The sequence below is a fragment of the Ammodytes marinus genome (assembly GCF_949987685.1).
Source record: "Ammodytes marinus genome assembly, chromosome: 10".
In the NCBI taxonomy this organism is placed as follows: domain Eukaryota; kingdom Metazoa; phylum Chordata; class Actinopteri; order Uranoscopiformes; family Ammodytidae; genus Ammodytes; species Ammodytes marinus.
Window position 1 is genome coordinate 16,132,252 of NC_137214.1, and position 17,885 is coordinate 16,150,136.

Here is a 17,885-nt window from a genome sequence, read left to right on the forward strand (position 1 = left end):
AGCACACGTATGTCAGTATTTTGGTTGAAATAGCGTGTTGGGTCGAGCCGTGGTACATTCCCCCTGGCCCACCTCTGTGCTCCCCTCGCGGAGCGTAGCTGTAGTGTAGAGCGAAGCAGAGGTGTCGTCCTCCAGCTAACAGCTACTACTACCATGGCGTCCACTGAGATAGCAAGGCAGGCGGTGAGTAATCGCATATTTTACTTGGGATGCCATTGTCACAATCAACGCACACTTCTTGAAATGTGTTTCCTAGCATCAGTCATGCCAACAAATATCATTTTAGCATTACGTAAGATACTGTAATTGGGAATAGATTTGCGCTAGCTAGTCAGACTCTCCACCCGCCTTTCGTGTCGATATAACATCCAAAATCTAGGGAAACGTCGCTAACCAAAATCACTTATATTCATTTGTATCTATAATTAAATCCCATAACGCATTAACACATCTTTTAAATTGGGCAGTTTTAAGGCAAGGTGCAAGCAATGCTTAATCCTAGCTTTCTGTACAAATATATTTCACCCAAGTGTTAATTTTCGCAAGCTAACTCCTGCCGATTTCTTGTGTTGATACCATGGACCAAAAACTACCTTTCAAAGAACACTGTGCTGAAATATTTGAAATACTGTGTAGTAGACTGTATTAGCTCCTATTTGAAGCACAACCTATAATAGAGCCGTCGGTAGGCCATTCATTCAGTACGCCCCCATTTCAGCACAGCCTCGGTGCTCGTTTCCGTTATGTTGTTTCATGTAAAAGCCCCGTTAACTTTGAGTCGGGCGTTGTCTGGTGTTCATGCAAAATACAGACGAAACACATTCCAGCTGTGCATGGGCATTTAAGAGCTGCAATCTGAAAAGAGTGTGTAAAGTTTGTATTTTTTTTTATTTCGGAGTGGGAAAAAATGAGGCCACAAAGCCCAGAGAGAGAGAGAGAGCTCTGAGAATAGCACGTTCTTGTTTTATTTTTGCAGTATGATATCCCTTTGAGGCTCATTGAATGAAAACCCACCGTGTAACTTGGCTGTGAGTTTCCTGAACAAAAGCAAGAATGGTTTCAGGAATGTTGCACTTGCAGCCTAAGAGGAAAGGCTGTTTATCCAGTCCTGTTGCCCCCAGTTTGACAAATACTCCCTCAGCTGTTTAAACCCTAATTTCAACAATCCAAATAATCCACAACTATCCAATACACCCAGCTTCTCTGGTTATTTTGAAATTGACCCTCAAATGGAATTTATTTTTCCTTCTCAAGGACTACACCACATTGGAAAGCAACATTGTGTTATGTTAAGCCACATAATGGCTGGTTGGCTGAGGTTTAGCTGGTCGAGAGCTATTGCTCAGCTGTATAATCTAAATTCTTTGCTTTCCTGCACCTCACTATGTGAGACGTAGGCTGCAGAAATGAGAATCACAGAGATGCTCACCAGTTGCCACACGCCCCCACATACACACACATGTAACAACAGTGTTTCTACACTTCAATATTTTACTTACAAACCTTTTAGAAGCGTTAATTAGAAGTGTAACCAGGCAAAAATATGGTGTTTTTAAAGGTTCCAATCAAAGTGACTGACACCACAGAAACACACACTGGCTACATTGAATTGACTCTTTGGCCTTTATTTTTTCAAACAATCAGCCTTTATGATATATTTATTCTCAAAGCTTTGTGTTGTTTTTACGGCTATTTTGACACAAACAGCGACACCTTTCCTTATATGTACATTGTGGTTTGTATAACTGTCTCGTCTGTGGGAAGAGAGTTACAGCTCAGGAAACAGGAAGTGAGCTACATTGCACCTGAAAGTCAGTCTGTCTCAAAGCCTAACGTGTTCAATTATGTTGGAAAGTCCAGTAATGTAAATGTTATTTTTCTCCACAGGACAACAATCGTTGTAATGTAGATCTTTATGATAGAGTGTAAGGTGTTTTCAGGCATGAGGTGTATAGTGCCTTAACAATGCATATCAAGGCATAATGTGGTCAACTGAAGTTTTATGTCGACTTCTTTTATTTTTTAGGGTGAAGGTGCTCGCGCTGTCCCTCTTGCCGGCCATGTCGGCTTTGACAGCATGCCTGACCAGCTGGTCAACAAGTCCGTCAACCACGGGTTCTGCTTCAACATCCTGTGTGTTGGTGAGTGCATCATGCGTGACAATGCTTTTCCCTCTCCCTCCCGAGGCTGAAAGACCACTTATTTGCTTCATTGAGAGTCAGGCTTTTCCACAAGATGCAAAGCATATTGCTCAGTATTTGACCTTCTTAGATTCCCTTTGTCAGTCAGCATTGGTTACCATGATAAGTAATAAGGCTCGGGTTCAGGTAGTTGTTTGATTTTGAGAATGACAGTCATCAGCATTACTGGTACAAAGCCTTTTGCAGGATATGTCAGACAATTAGAAATAAAGGCCTGTCTTGATTTTATATTGACAAAACAAGTCGTTTCAGGTCCATTAAGTGCTGGAATTATTCATTCACGCGCTCAGGTTCACTGAGCTAAAACTAATGAAATTCAAATACAATAGTGCAATATATTCAAGCTTATGAATCTGATGGCGTTTGGTTTGTGTTGTTTGGAGTCTCAATGTGTTATACTGCAAGGGGTTTCTAATATTTTTCCACTCTATTTGTATCGATTACTGCTGGCTAAACTTTCACGTGTTGCGGTTTTTGGCAACATTGCTTGAGTGCCTACTGCACACAGTCAAACAAATCTTGCTGTTGGGAGTCATCTGGTTTCGGAGGCACATGAAAGCCCCAGGAAGCAACGTAAACCTGTGTACCAAATGTTTGGCAATGTTTTCTCCTTCTCTGCCTTTTATTATTATTATTTTCTCATAAAAGACAAGACACACACACACACTCGACATTTCTGATATTTTTTTGTGAGAAGTGAAGAATGTTGACCATTTTGCATGTAAGCGCATTAGTTTGTGACATGTTGCTATTTAAGGGTCTAGTAGTTACATTTCCAAAAGCTGTCTCTATGTAATGCCTGATGGCAAATTTGAGTGGCATGGTTTGAATTGGCCTCTCAGCTGAACACTTTACTTTAAATATACTGATACATTTTCATTGTCCGGTTTTTCATTGTGTTAACAAAACTCATTTCATTGTTGCTTTATATTTGTGTTGTTACTTCAACCAGAATTTCTAAACACTAAATATAGAGAAACATTAGTTTGATGCAACATTTTAAGTGCAAACTGTAAATGCTGTTTTGTTACTTACAACTAGTCTTTCACAGTAGAGCAATCTTTACTTGAGGCAAAGGCATGTGATCTTTTTGTTTAATAAATATAATTTGTTTGTGGTCTAAAATCCCAAAGAGGGAATCAAACGTGTGGATATGAATGGTTCCATTTGGCTAATAGATGACTGACATTTCTGCACAATGTATCTGTTATGTTGTTTAGAAATTCAGGAGGCTTGATTGTAATTCTTTCCAGTTTGGCCTTCCGTTTCTTTCACATTGCCAAATTGCCTTCAGCATGAGAGACTTCTCCATAGTGACTTAAACAGAGCTAAGGGACATGCAACAAGACCCTCGATGCATCCGTTACTTTGGATACAGAGGAAAAGATTGGAAATTTGGAACATAGAGATCCTACAGAAGTGGGCTAAACGTGCGTAATGCTGTATAGGTCAGGCTGCAATGAACAAAAATAGAATTTTATACACAGGGAGCTCTGCATCTGACTCATCTTGACAGCCTCTAACAGTAAACCGATGTCAGAATGCATCAGCAAACAAGCAGCTGCCTCTGCTGTTTTTCGTGGCTGAAGGAACTTGGAAATTATATATTTTGCTGCACAAGATCAAGGTTTTTTGTAGAAACCCTAGTAACGTGATTTATTTTGTCTGGGGTTGTCAGGCGAGACGGGTCTGGGGAAATCGACCCTTATGGACACGTTGTTCAATACCAAGTTCGAGGGCGAGCCCACCCAGCACAACCAGCCGGGAGTCACGCTCAAGTCCAACACCTACGAACTCCAGGAGAGCAACGTGCGTCTCAAACTCACCGTCGTCAACACGGTGGGCTTCGGAGACCAGATCAACAAAGAAGACAGGTAAACAGCAATCTGGTTTCTATGTACATGTCGTTTTTATCTTTTATCTTTGTACAGGCAGGCTCTGTCTTTGTGAGCAACAGCAGAAATCCCCTGATTTTTAACACAAGATTCCTGATTCACAATGACTCTGTGAGAGCTCAGGATGCACTCAGTCCTGATCCCGGAAACATACCCTTAAGATGTGGAATCAAGTGTCCATCTCTGAGTAGTGTCCTAATATCAGCATTTAAAAAAAAAACAGAAATCAGATGCTTTCTTTCCTGGCACAGCACTGAGGCTTATTTCTGTTGTTAAAACAGATTTTAGTTGCTACAGACCACTGTCTGGAACTATTCAATTGAACATAAGATATTGTCACCAAGCTCGCCATCCACAATGTAGCCGCTAGATCTGATGTCAACAATGATATCATGTGAGCCCTGTTGTTTCCAGGTTTTAAGCTTTGTTCTGTATTAAAATGCCAATCATAGAGGAAGTGACATGGACTTACTGCGCTTTACACAAGCACATACTCATAGTCATGTGAACTGCCAATGTTAGAATACCTTACAGTTTGTACACAAGCTGTGCATTTCTCTGTCTGTTTTTGGTGGATGCCTTTTGAAGCTTCTTCTAGTCCTACATATCTTTTGTGCGTCCATTTTCAATAGCACGTATCAATTTCAGGTTTGCATTTCATTTTGTAACAATTGTACTAGTCAAGTGATTAACTAATTTAAAAACAAAATTGCAATTTGATACAATGTGCTTAGCATAACACAAAGGCTCCAATTTAGGATATACATAATGCAGGGGGTCTGACCCAGAGTTTAAATCGCCTTCTCAGTGGCTTTACACATTCATGCCTTCTTCTTCCTCGTAACCCAGTCATGCTCAAAAAGCACAAGCGGCCTAAGGCAACTGCGTATATGCTCACCCTTAAGAAATGTGAGGACAGCGTTAGATTTGTGGTGCGGAAAAGTAGCCCGAAGCAGCCTTGGACAATTTAAGGTGTCTTTGGGGTTGGACAATTTAAGGTGTCTTTGGGGTTTGAGACGACAGACGTGTGACAATAGAATGAGTTGTGATTAGCCTGTTGTGGAACAATTTGCCACATCACTAGACAGCACCACAAACCTTTAGCAACACTTGTAAAAAGCACCACAGTGTGTACGACCAAAAGGTCTAGTGAAGATAGTGAGGTATTTTATTAAATTAAAATTTCAAGATATATTTTATTTTTAGTTTTCTTGCGCACTTGCAGGAAATATTGTTCCCCAGCCTGTCACAGTAGCACAGAAAAACACACAACAATCAAGAATAAAGATAGATAAAAGACAACAAAATAGTAATTGAATATAATGTACTTTATATTGAAGATAAAGTAAAACAATACAACATGGCAGTGGAACAGCAGCCCGAGCACAGTATGTTAAAGTGCTATGGAAAGTGCACAGCGTATGCAGGATAGCAAGGTACATAGCAGCACAGTTTGTAAAAGTGCTAATGGGCAAAATAAGTGTACTTTTCTTGTCTACATAAGTAAGGGCATAGTGGTGTCTATATCGGTGTTGTAACAGTTTTGATATACTGTAACTGTGACGCTATGCACAGATGCAGATATCTATGGTGCTAATAAATAACATGCTCCAATGTGTTCCATGTTTCTCCCTTTCCTATCAGCTACAAATCTATCGTGGAGTTCATCGATGCCCAGTTTGAAGCATATCTACAGGAGGAGCTGAAAATCAAGCGCACGCTACACAGCTACCACGACACTCGCATCCACGCATGCCTGTACTTCATCGCTCCAACGGGACACTCGCTCAAATCCCTTGACCTGGTGACCATGAAGAAACTGGACAGCAAGGTGAACTTAACGTCATAGATGGAGGATCATTTATTGAGAGACTCACCTTGAGTTCCTGGTGTTTCCTATCAGTTCCAGATCGATTCCAGCTAGCTCGTATCAGGTTTTAATCGTGGTTCTCGCAATATGAATACATCAATGGTGTCTGTATTATCATTGAACAGATGCACTGCAGGACATTGATGTTAAAGAGTAACTGTTCTATAATGCCTATGAAAATGTAGCATGTGACAAGATATACTGTAGGTAAATCCCTTGGTACTGCATTGCAGCGTTTGACCTATCTGCTGTGTTTATGGGTCGTAAACCTATTGTGCTCTTGTTACTGCGTCTGTGTAGGTCAGCTGTGAAATGCAGTCGGCTAAACTGCCGTTTTTTTTTTTTTTTTTTTTTTTTGGGTGAGGTCCTCTCCACAGTAGCTTATTTTCATGGATATCCTGGCTCTTGCACAGAGAGTCAGCTCAGTCTTTGCCAGAGCAGCTGTGCCGTCTGGCCAGCGCTCACGACGGCGTCATCCAGAGCAGAGCCCCTTCTGTTTATACGTCCATCCAGGAGGGCTGTGCAAACAGTGCTCTGCTGAAGTGTCCTTGAGCAAGATGCTGAATCCTCCCCCAGACTCACCGTGCGTTAAAGTGTTTTTGTTCACATGACCCTGCACATGCCTTGCTGTTAGTTGAAGGGGCCCCAAGTAGGACAGCAAATCATTTTGGGTCGTGTGTAGGCGACAGCGCACGGAGGAAATCGCTGTGTGGGGAGTGAACGTCTCATTTTTCATCTTCCAGTTCTAAATGCATATATGAGAATGCCTGAGTGACTTTCTTCCCCTCCTCCCTATCTTTCTGTATTTCTTTTTCTGTTTAAATCACATGCATAGCATGATTGCTGTTACCATTTAGTCCGACAAAAGCACCATGTTAGGAGAGCTTTTTAAGTGATCTGGAGCAGGAGTTTGAAGCCTGCTGCTCCCTTTGCTGGATTTACTATTTATATCTCTGTGCTTAAGAATGTTTAATTGTCTGCAACACACAAAGGTCTGATATGCAGAGGTCCTGAAGCTTGAAAGAGGTACTGTGATGTGTTGAAAATTTGAACAGAGCAGAGATTATTCAGTAGCCTTTCCTTTATGAAATCTATTTTTAATTGCTACTCCAATCCTGGTCAACAAGTGATTGAAACGGTATAAAACTAATTGGTAAAGGTATATTTCCACTATTTCAGTTACTAAACCTGAATGTTGTGCATTTGCAGCGGCTTCTTTTAAAAGACCAACATTTTTGATGTATCATGTGTGTAACCGTTAGATCCATTAAAAAAAGAAAACATCAACTCTTTTCCAAATTTAGACTACACTAACGGTGTTGAGCAAAAGGCAGCTTCGAGACGCCCTATTTTTAGCTGCATATCTGAAAGGCTTTCTGTGCGTCTTGTCATTGTAACAGCGTACATTAAAATATCTCCTTATTTCTCAACCCCAGGTCAATATTATCCCAATCGTTGCCAAGTCAGACGCCATCTCCAAGAGTGAGCTGGCCAAGTTCAAAATCAAGATCACCAGTGAGCTGGTCAGCAACGGAGTGCAGATCTACCAGTTCCCCACCGATGATGAGTCAGTGGCAGAGATCAACTCCACCATGAACGTACGGCTCGCAACTGGCTTTCTATCTACATTGCATGCTCTTTCACTGAATACTGTACTGTATATAACTCAACTCATACTAAAGAATATATGTGAGGTCACGCTGGTCAAACTGAATCTCAATTTCATATTCAGGAAATACGGAAGGCAATTCTTGTTTTGTAAGTTTTAACATAAATTCCTTCTATGCGTTAAGCGGCGTGACCAACATGTGATGTAGAATCAGGACAGGCATCGTCTGTGTCTGCTCAGGCTTTCAGGAAGCCACCCCATGCGGAGAGAAGTGTGTTCAGAGAAGCACAATCAGCCAGCTCTCTCTGCAGGAAGCCTGCAGTGTGGGAAAGGGCCCCAATTCACCGACAGATGAACCAAGGCTCACTTAGCTGTTTACGTTTGTCCGATCTGTGGAAATGCCTCAATGCTCCCTAACTGATTGTGTTAGAGCGATGCCTCCCGGCTGTTGTTGACCCCGACTTTGGTCCGATGAAAAAAAAAGTCCTAATTTTGTCAGAGCCGTTTCTTGGTGTCTGTGAAAACTAGCTCTTAACAATCAGGTTACTTAAATGAAAATAAAAAAAAATCTCTGTTATCTCTGTGATGGTAACACTAGGGAATGTATCCTTAACTGTTTATATGTTCTTTCCATGAGATAGTTGCAGTCATACTCTTGGATGTTTGAGTGAAGCCGTATAACAATGCTGTTTTGCCCCTCATCTCCACAGAGCCATTTGCCATTTGCCGTGGTAGGCAGCACAGAGGAAGTGAAGATTGGAAACAAGATGGTGAAGGCCCGGCAGTACCCCTGGGGGACGGTGCAGGGTAAGCCTAGGTCACATCCTGCACAGAGAATGAGAGCACACTCCCTCTCTTCAGCTGCTACTCCCTCCTCTCTTATTCCTCCTCTGCAAACTAGTTGATAACCAGTTATATAACCTCATTTAGCTGCAGCTCCCTCTCTGCCATCATACTGGACTTTAACACTGGAGCAGGTCTTAGCTCTAACAGATTTAGAAATCTACCTACTTGATCAGATCATAGTGAAGTAGTGAGTGTAAAGTATTACGAATAAATAGAAGCAACAATACCTCAAGTTACATGGATATGCCATAAAGAAATACGTTTTTGTTTTCAGCCTTATATTGTACTGATTTAAACTGTATGATGTTATTATTAAGAGAGAGAGAGAGAGAGAGAGTGATGACAGTGATGTGAAACTGTGTGTGTGTGTGTGTGTGTGTGTGTGTGTGTGTGTGTGTTTGCGTGCATGTGCGGGCGCGTGTGTTTGCGTGTGTGTGTGTGTGCCATGCAATTCACATCCAACGATCTGTGTAGCCCTTTTATAAATGAATCCCCAGGGGATTATGTAAATAGGGCTACAATTTCCGCATTGTTTCCACAATATGGATATGAACACCCTCAAACATCCCTAAAGCTGAAAGTCAGCACTTTGACCCCAGTCCTTGTTTTAATTTTAAATTAAATGTGCTGGGTTGAATCCAAAACAATGAAAAACATATCAATGTCCTAATGCTCACAGACTGCAACGTGTAATATTTCTGACCGGAGGCTTTATCTGACTATATTGGGTCTGCTTACCACGGTCTAACTGCGTGTGTGGGTGCATGCGTACTCATCACATGATCTGTGGTGAGAGTATTGCTTAGCTGAGTCCAAGAACAAAATCAATAGACAAGCCTTGGGACATGAACACTATTGGCACAGTTGGAATTGTTGGGTCTTTGAAATACTCTATAATTGACATTATCTGTAATGAATTGGATGCCATCTGATTTGTGGGGTAAAACATGCATGTGTTACTATGATGTGTCTCTCACAGTGGAAAATGAGAATCACTGCGACTTCGTCAAACTGCGAGAAATGCTGATTAGAGTGAACATGGAGGACCTGCGAGAGCAGACTCACACGCGCCATTATGAGCTCTACCGCCGCTGCAAACTGGAGGAGATGGGATTCAAGGACACAGACCCTGATAGCAAACCATTCAGGTAGCAGACATAAGACTGGAAACTTGAACCCTTTCAGGTTGATGGCGTAAAAGAAAACCTTTAAAAAAAGCACAAAGCAAATACACATAATCAGAGACAAGTAAAATGACACAATCACCACTATTTCAGACCATTGTGGTGTGTGAAAACATAAAACAAGTTGCATGTTTAGACACAAATAAAAGTGCATAAACGTGTAGTACATTAAAACACTTGAGCATTTAAACACAGACAAAAGCACTGCTATATAAGGAAAAGACAAACACATTATCTGTTGCTAAGTTTAATTCCTCTTCCTCCTTTTCCCTCCGCCCAGTCTTCAGGAGACGTATGAAGCCAAGAGGAACGAGTTCATGGGTGAGCTGCAGAAGAAAGAAGAAGAAATGAGGCAAATGTTCGTCCAAAGAGTGAAAGAGAAAGAGGCTGAGCTCAAAGAAGCTGAGAAAGAGGTACCGTCCCCAAACCCCGTCCTGAAATGAAATGTGCGTTGCTCTGCTTTGTTCTGGTCTTTAATAGCTCAAAGCATCATTTTCCCTGTCACCACCACATAGCTGCACGAGAAGTTTGACCGTTTGAAGAAGCTCCACCAGGACGAGAAGAAGAAAGTGGAGGACAAGAGAAAGTCCCTGGACGACGAGCTCAACATGTTCAAACAGAAAAAGACTGCTGCAGAGCTCCTGCAGAACCAAGCCCAGCAGGCAGGGGGCTCCACCACGCTCAAGAGGGACAAAGAGAGGAAAAAGTAAGTAGTGCTCTTTCCCTCCTCCTGTGCCTTCCTTTCATCTTTCCTTACATCTTAGGTGAAGGATAAAACTGCTTCCTACATGTACCAACATCAGGAAAAGTCTGGATGCTGTGAACCTAGGAGGAACCAGACCACATTGACATTTCAGAATGTTGGATGTGCTTTATGTTGCACGTCATGTTGCCATTATGTGAGAAGTTGTTTGTGGTAAAGCCCTTGGAGTCCTATTGTTCTGTGCAGCATTAGACTAAAATAGAGCTGTATCGTGAAAAAATAAATGCCATGATCATGTGTTTCCCTTGTGCACCTGTGCTGCAGAAAGAACTTTACTTTGATCTGTCGCACGCATTTCCTTGAGCCCTTAGTGGCTTCTCTATCACCACTATCATTCAATAGAGTGTACATTAGTTAAAGTCCCTGTCTAAGCCCACAACTTCTCTCTTACTCTCCCCCTGCTCTTTCTATCTGAGAGTCAAGTTGATGTTTCCAGTTTAACCTGGAAAAAATAGGAGCAAATAGTGAAGAGAGGCTGGTGAAAATGACTGGCTGTACTCATCACTATAGCTGAAAAGTTGCCTGTTTACAATGACTGCACAGTTCCATTTCCCTTTAAAAGGAGCGGGTGAATTAAGTTAATTTCCCCATGCTAGTTCGAATGTAATCACATTGGCCTTTATGAAACGACAGTGTGAAACAGTTTATATCATGTGTTTTAGACTGTTCAACACATGTTGGACGCTTCGAGGCAGCGTTCGAAGCCAGATGTGTTCAAATATGGTTGAAGTGTGCTATGCTGCAGTGTTGGTCCCGTCATGTTGGTAACCAGCTCCTGGTTTTGTGTTGAAGCTGATGTGACGCCGTGCCTGTTAGAAAAAGGAAAGAAGACACTTGCACTGAGAAGGTTCTTGTTGCTTTATTTTTCTCCCTTCATTTTCTTTTTTTCACAGCCACTTCTTCCCTTTTGTGAGCTCTTTCTGGAAAATATCTCTCTTCCGAATGGGGCAGCTGTGCCACTCTAGCTTTGTCTGTGGGTCACTGTTTAACACGGACTAGAATGATCTTGCACTTTGAGTGTTAACAAGATAGTTATTATGTTTTGTCTTCATTTAGCCTTCAGTGTTCAGTCCGTTTTTTTTCTTCAGGCCCCCGAAGACACAGTTATCGATTAGTGCTTGTTGTGTAGATGTGAATCTTTCCTGTGAGTGCATGTGTCACCTATGTTGCATCCATAATGTTTTCCAGTTAACTCCTCCCTCCTCCCTCCGCACTCGCTGCATGCTGCATGAGGCACCTTTTACTGGTAAGACCCCTCTCTCGACACCACCAACAATCTATAAATACAGCTCGGAAAAATCATCGATTGGCTAGTCAATCCTTACATGAATAAAGAATTGTTCAAAAATCATGTTAGAAATATCTTTATTAGAATTTAGGAATAAATTAAGAGACTTTGCTTAATATATAGTACAATGGGCTGTGCACACACACCTTTCTGAATCAACACATTTAAACAAAATCAAATGAATCTCTTGAAAGCTGTCAAAGATGCATAAAATAAGCTCTGTTTAAAAGTTATTTAAAAATGATTCAGCAGTTCAGATACTTCAGTGTTGCAGGCCTACAGTATATTATGAGTAACATCTGCGGCGATCATATCCTTGAGCTGGTGATGTTTACCGTCCTCGTGCCAGCCTCTAAATCAACCAGTTTATTAGATCCCCATACACCCATTTGATGTACTGGCCCATCTGCCTCCCTAAATCCACAACAGTCTCCTTTATTGTGGCTCTCGGAGGGCCTTCCCCATCCGGCCCTGAAATCACACAAAGAACCATTCAAGGCTGAAACGGGTCAAACCAGAGCAGCAAACAGCCTCTGGGCTTCATCTCTGTCCACAGAGATGACATGTTTTGTTGATCTCACAACCATATGACGAACCCCCTCCCTCCACTCTTGAGTGGATACAAAAGCCCAAATCCACAGAGAGAGATGTTTTTCAGACCCAACCGCTGTAGAGGGCGAACAAAGACATAGGTTTCGCAATCTGTAGACTCCTCAATCAGCTCTGAAATGGATTAAAAAAACTGATGTTCAATGAGCAAGAGGCTGAGCGCAAATTAGACAATCACACACTTTGTTTCAAGCTCAGGGGCGGGACAAAACATCCAAAAAGAAATATACAACACATGTGTTTATCTGATTTAAAGAAGTACACGAGTACTTGCACCCTGACCTCTGTTCACTCAAACCTTTTCGGTGACTTGAAAGCATGATCTCATCCAAATGCGTTATGGTCACTAATGTTGGAGTGATGACAGTGATGTGAAACTGTGTGTGTGTGTGTGTGTGCGTGCGCGTGTGTGTGTGTCTGTCTGTTGTGATAATAACTCAAACGAAAGAAATAACAGCCCTTCTCTCTCATTTCCAGCGTAGGATTCCTGTAGAAAAAAAGTGCTCCCTTGTGACCATCCTGCTGTGAATGAGTTTCCAACCCATCCTCCTTTACAGTACCCCCCCTTTCCCTTCCCCATAACCCCCCAACCCACCCTCACCGCTCTCTGGAAGACGCTGGGCATTGCTATCAGTGTGACATCACTTTTTGTTTTGCTGAATGATGCTTGTCTATTATATGGTTTGTACAAGCAGTTATTCAGCATGTCTTTTTATACGAATTTACAACTTAATGCATTCCATCGTTTTATATACTGTGATTCTTTGCATGATGGAGTGAGCTTTTTTTTTTTTTAAATATTAACAATACATGGCTACTGTTGTGCTGGGCAGAAATGCACTGAAGCTAAAGTGTAACATGCATCAGACAGTGGGACCTGGAAATGTACTCATATATGTTTGGTCTAAACTCTGCTGCACGTAACAGAGAACAAATCATTTAGACAGATGAGGATATATAACGTTGATAGTGTGTAAAACTGATTCCTAAGGTCAGCCATAAGCTTAGTGATTCTTGATTCTACAAACTCCAATCTAACACCTGCCTCTGAAACGATTGCTTACCTTAAGATCGTAAATGACAGTTACCAGAACACTAGTTGGTGTTCAGTCATTGGCAGCAACAGTGGTTACCCTAGTAACAGCAAGTGCTGTGCAATGACTATTGCAGAGAAAATGCAGACCAAAAAAAGGGTTTCATTTCATGAAAATCCTAAGGAATATTTAAAGCTAGATGTTGATGTATACGTCCCTTTGCTGATGCTGTTTCCCTTTAGCATGACGCATGAGTAGTTGTGAGCCTAATCTCTTCGCCACTTCTCCCATACCTCATTCATTGTCATGTATTATGTGCGTACTTTTCTTAGCTTTCACATTTGCACTTTTATACACAAATGTGATGTTTTTTACATATCTATATTATAAAGTTGCCAGTGCAATTGTAACTTTCTTTTTTATTTGACTTATTATGAAGGCACATTTGAAAGTCGTCCATAATTGTCCTGCAGGGACCACCTGTGTTCTTTGTATCAGTGTTAAGCAAAAAATAAATATTATCTCAAAAGAAAATAAAGGCCATTTTTTCACCAAATTTCACAACTGTGGCCATAATCTTTGTGTATGTTACAAACATTGCTCTACGTAAGTATCTGTTTTTCATGTGGCCCATTTTTCTTCCTTCTTTGGTCGAAATGTAATGTTTCTTCCTGCTCCTATCTGTTTAAAAGCTTCAAGTATGTTTGTTTTGTGCTCAGAATCACAGTCGACTGAAGTTATATCTGGTTTTAACACATATTCAAGGTTCACGATCACCTGTGAAAAAGGAAAACACATCTCCATTTAAAAAAAAAAATGAAATTTCCACTGTGATTCCACATGATACAGGGGTCAAAATCAATCAATAAGCCATTCCCTCCTCCCTGCTCCTCAGCTCACTGGTCTGTGTGGTTTCACTTTCCTTTGCAGTAATCCCTGGCTCTGCACTGAGTAGTTCCTCAGCCCTCAAGCTTTGCTAAGGGACCAGCCTCTGTGGGTACTGAGTACCTCAAAAGTGACCCTGAAGCTTTGTGGACCCCATCCTTCAGGGTTTTCTTAATCATTACCTGCCCTGCTATAATATTGATCGATGTGTACCTACCTGTGTTTCACTGCAGCTCTAATTCTTGCTTCATTGCTATTGCTTATGTTTATTTATTTATTTTTATTGTTTTGCTGTGACTAACATCTTTTCCACTTGAGTTGTGATGGAGGTTATGTGCACACTTGTTCATGTATTATTCACATGCACACAAGATTGTGGGAAGTAACACTTAATTCACTGTTTAAGCGGCATCATCATTGGGCACAATATTATAATCTCATTATTTTATGCTTAATGTTTTGTATGAATGACTACGATCCTGCAGTTTGAATCACCTTAACTTTGTATTTTTGATAAACAAAACAAAATCTATTTTCTACCTGATATCTGATTCTAAATCTCAAGCTTGACTTTTTTTTGTAAACGTTTCTGCTTTTTCCATCCCTCTAACTGCTGGCTTTCTTTCTCTTTGTCTCTTTAGCTTCTTTTAATCTGTCTTGACCACCTGAAGAGGGGATTGCAGCTTCAGCAAGAACTAAGCACCCTTTACCTCTTCCTGTTTTTTAATATTTTTTTTTCTTGCTGTATGAACCTTTTTTTTATTCTCCTCATTGCGTCTCCTTTTGTTTTAATATGGCCTTATGTTGACTTGCATGGTATTTTCTGACCACCCAATGAAGCTCTAAATCCAGGCAGGTTGTGAACCGGGCACAGTTAAATCTGTTATTATGTCTTAATGTATATAAAGAAACTCTTGTAGTCAATAGAAGTCATTAGTCTGGGTTCACACACCCACAGGACTCGTGGGGGAAATCCTTATTTAATCTTTACTTGAAGCAAAATAGCAAAGACCTGCACACTATGCACTCATTTTTACAATAGGATTTTAGTATTCGGCTGAAAAAGAATAACACGCTACTGAAAAAACGTCAAGGGGTTTTGATTAAAAACAAACTCGTGAAAAAAAACGTGACACACTTCACATAGTACATTAGTCATGAGCTGTCCTGTTTTCTCAATCTTGTTCAGCTTGAAATGGAAGTCTTTTGCGTCCATGTTTTTAGAACAGCAAAATTAAATTTGAATCATAACCATGCAAACGCCAAAGCAATATTTTATACCTAGCACTTCATTTGATGGTGTCATTGTTCTCATGCAACTGTTGAATACCATGAAGGTCACATGTAATGGCCTTTTCTTTTATTACACATTGTGCTTTAATATAATATAATACCAGCCTATTCTATATTTTGCATGCATCTTTTGATTTCATTAGCGCTGTGACCTCTGACCTGCTCGTTTTTTATCCCCTGATGACTCAGCTTTTGACGTTTCATTGCTGTTTTTTCTTCAAATGGTGCATATTATTAATGGATATTTGCTTTGTTCTAATGATTTCAGCTCTCTTTTTGCCAAAAATAAGTACAAGATGGAGTTGAACCGAATCCCAGATAGGAGTATTGAAAAAAAAAAATCATGCATTTATATAATTTATAAGGATATATTTTGTGTATTGAAGTGGAGACTTGTTGTTTATTACCTATGACCTATGGACGTGGCTCTGAGTGTAAAGTAACATTTTGGTGTTGGACAATGCCATACATTTTTCTAGTACCAGTCATCACCTCTTTTGGTCAAAACCTTTCCCACATTACAAATTATTCAATATCTTCCTTTACTTTGATTCCATTGATGTACATTTTCAATAAAAAAAATATGATCCAAACTTATTATGCCTTTGTGTTTTATTTACAATGTTGGACACTTAAACCCGTAACCTATAATGATAATTATTTTAGTTTTTACAGGCTACAAAACCTCAACCTATAATCACCACTTACTATAATCTTATGTATTTAAACTTTATTTAACCAGTAACGGCAGGAAGTCTCTTGAGGTAGCCTATATTATTTTACCAGTGGCGGGGCCGAACTGGCAGCAAAGAGTAGGTAACACAGTCACATATACACAAGATTGATTTACAGCATTCACACAACATAAAATAAAAGCTAAGACCTGAGGGGCATAAAGGCATTTATGTGGCATCTGAATGTGGTGTTAATTATTCTTAGACTCAGATGTACACTGCCAAAACTAATACAATTGTTGTATGGCTTGTCATTATCCGGTTCCACATAATGCGAACATAAAACATTTTCACAATTTGAGATAGCGGATGGTACTATGTAGCCTGGTTCTACCAGACTATTGTAGCCTACTTCATTTCACTTGTACAGAAGGGAAATGAAAATTGAGCGGAAGTAGGTAGGTGGGCGATGCCAGGCTAGGTTCTTTGTTGTACTATGTACAATTTTTAAGTAAGCAATACTGCAATAGAAGTATAAAGTATACTTGTTTACCTATCCAACTTTGTACTTCTATTTCATTATATTTCACTTTACGTTTGACAGCTATTGGTAATTTGCATATTAAAGGTCCTGCATAACAAAACCAAAACCAAAGAGGTATGTCAATCAACAGCACATACAAACAGTCCTGAGGTCTAATATGGCAAAGTAAGTGAAAATGTGCAGTGACTTTAAAATGTCATATATTTTATGTTTGTATATTTTTATATTTTCATAGACTACAATTTATTTTTATATACTTTTATACAGAGTCCTATAATATATACTCCCACTTTATAAAAAAAATAAAAATAATGTAGCCTATTCTTTTTCATCTTACTCTTACTGATTAATTAAACCACCAAACACTGAATAGTAAACTATAAACCACCTTAAATTGCTGCTACTAGCTTTAGAAAGTATTCAAACCCCTTTTTTTCACAAGAAGTGTTTAATAAGAACAGTGACTTAAAATAATAATAAAGCAGCAGCACTTTATTGAAACGTAGCCTTTTTAATCCCAAAACAAGCCTGTACTGTATGATGTGTGTTCTATTCATACAACTCCATCCATTCCTTGTAAAAAAAAGATTTTCTCCTAATTAGAATACATCTGTTATTCCATATTGGGACAGTATGTGGAGTAAAATTATGCTTGTATATGAGTTTCCAGTAAAGGAGAGACTGACGATGAAAAGCTGATAACTTGACTGGTAATTTGGAAATATCAAAGTCGCATCTTAATGTTGAAAAGTGCATCCTATTTGGGCGATTCTGACCCACAATCCAGTGCGCACGTGAAGTGACGTCACATCGACGAAGCCTCCATATGAAAACAAACGGGGATGGAGAAAGGTATCTGGTCAATTTGTCATTTGTTGGATAATAATGGTGATATCTTAACATATAACTCTTTCATTGTGAAATATAATTTGGTTTGTACTGAAAAGCAATACAAAGTGGTAATTAAGGCAATACCACAAGCTATGATCCTTTTAACCAAAGGCATGCTAACTGTGATCATTCCACAAGAGCCTTCATTATTCATAGAGGGAGAACATTTTCCAGATAAAAAATTTAACAATAAATTTATAAGAACTGCCCTTAACTCAATCTGCTTCCCTTCACCACTTAAGAGAAAACATATATTCCAGAAATTTACTAAAAATTATATAAAAAAGATAAGAACCAAT

General features: G+C 39.9%; 1 protein-coding gene across 4 annotated transcripts; it reads left to right on the top strand.

Annotated features, from left to right (window-relative positions):
* Positions 1–110: 110 nt before the first annotated feature.
* septin6 (septin 6) lies at positions 111–16,062 on the top strand. 4 transcript variants are annotated; one of them, XR_013845075.1, is made up of 11 exons: positions 111–183; positions 2,027–2,141; positions 3,880–4,075; positions 5,741–5,927; positions 7,403–7,564; positions 8,286–8,382; positions 9,401–9,569; positions 9,886–10,018; positions 10,121–10,311; positions 11,557–11,614; positions 12,743–14,194. XR_013845075.1 is itself a non-coding variant. In XM_080035889.1 (10 exons), exons 1-10 carry the CDS (start codon positions 154–156, stop codon positions 14,252–14,254), a joined length of 1,305 nt encoding a protein of 434 aa, XP_079892015.1. In that variant the 5' UTR covers positions 111–153; the 3' UTR covers positions 14,255–16,062. The 4 variants fall into 4 exon arrangements, 2 of the variants coding, with proteins under 2 accessions (XP_079892015.1, XP_079892016.1); XR_013845076.1 differs by having other exon boundaries at positions 12,748–14,194; XM_080035889.1 differs by lacking the exons at positions 11,557–11,614; positions 12,743–14,194 and adding an exon at positions 14,230–16,062.
* The last annotated feature ends 1,823 nt before the right edge of the window (positions 16,063–17,885 follow it).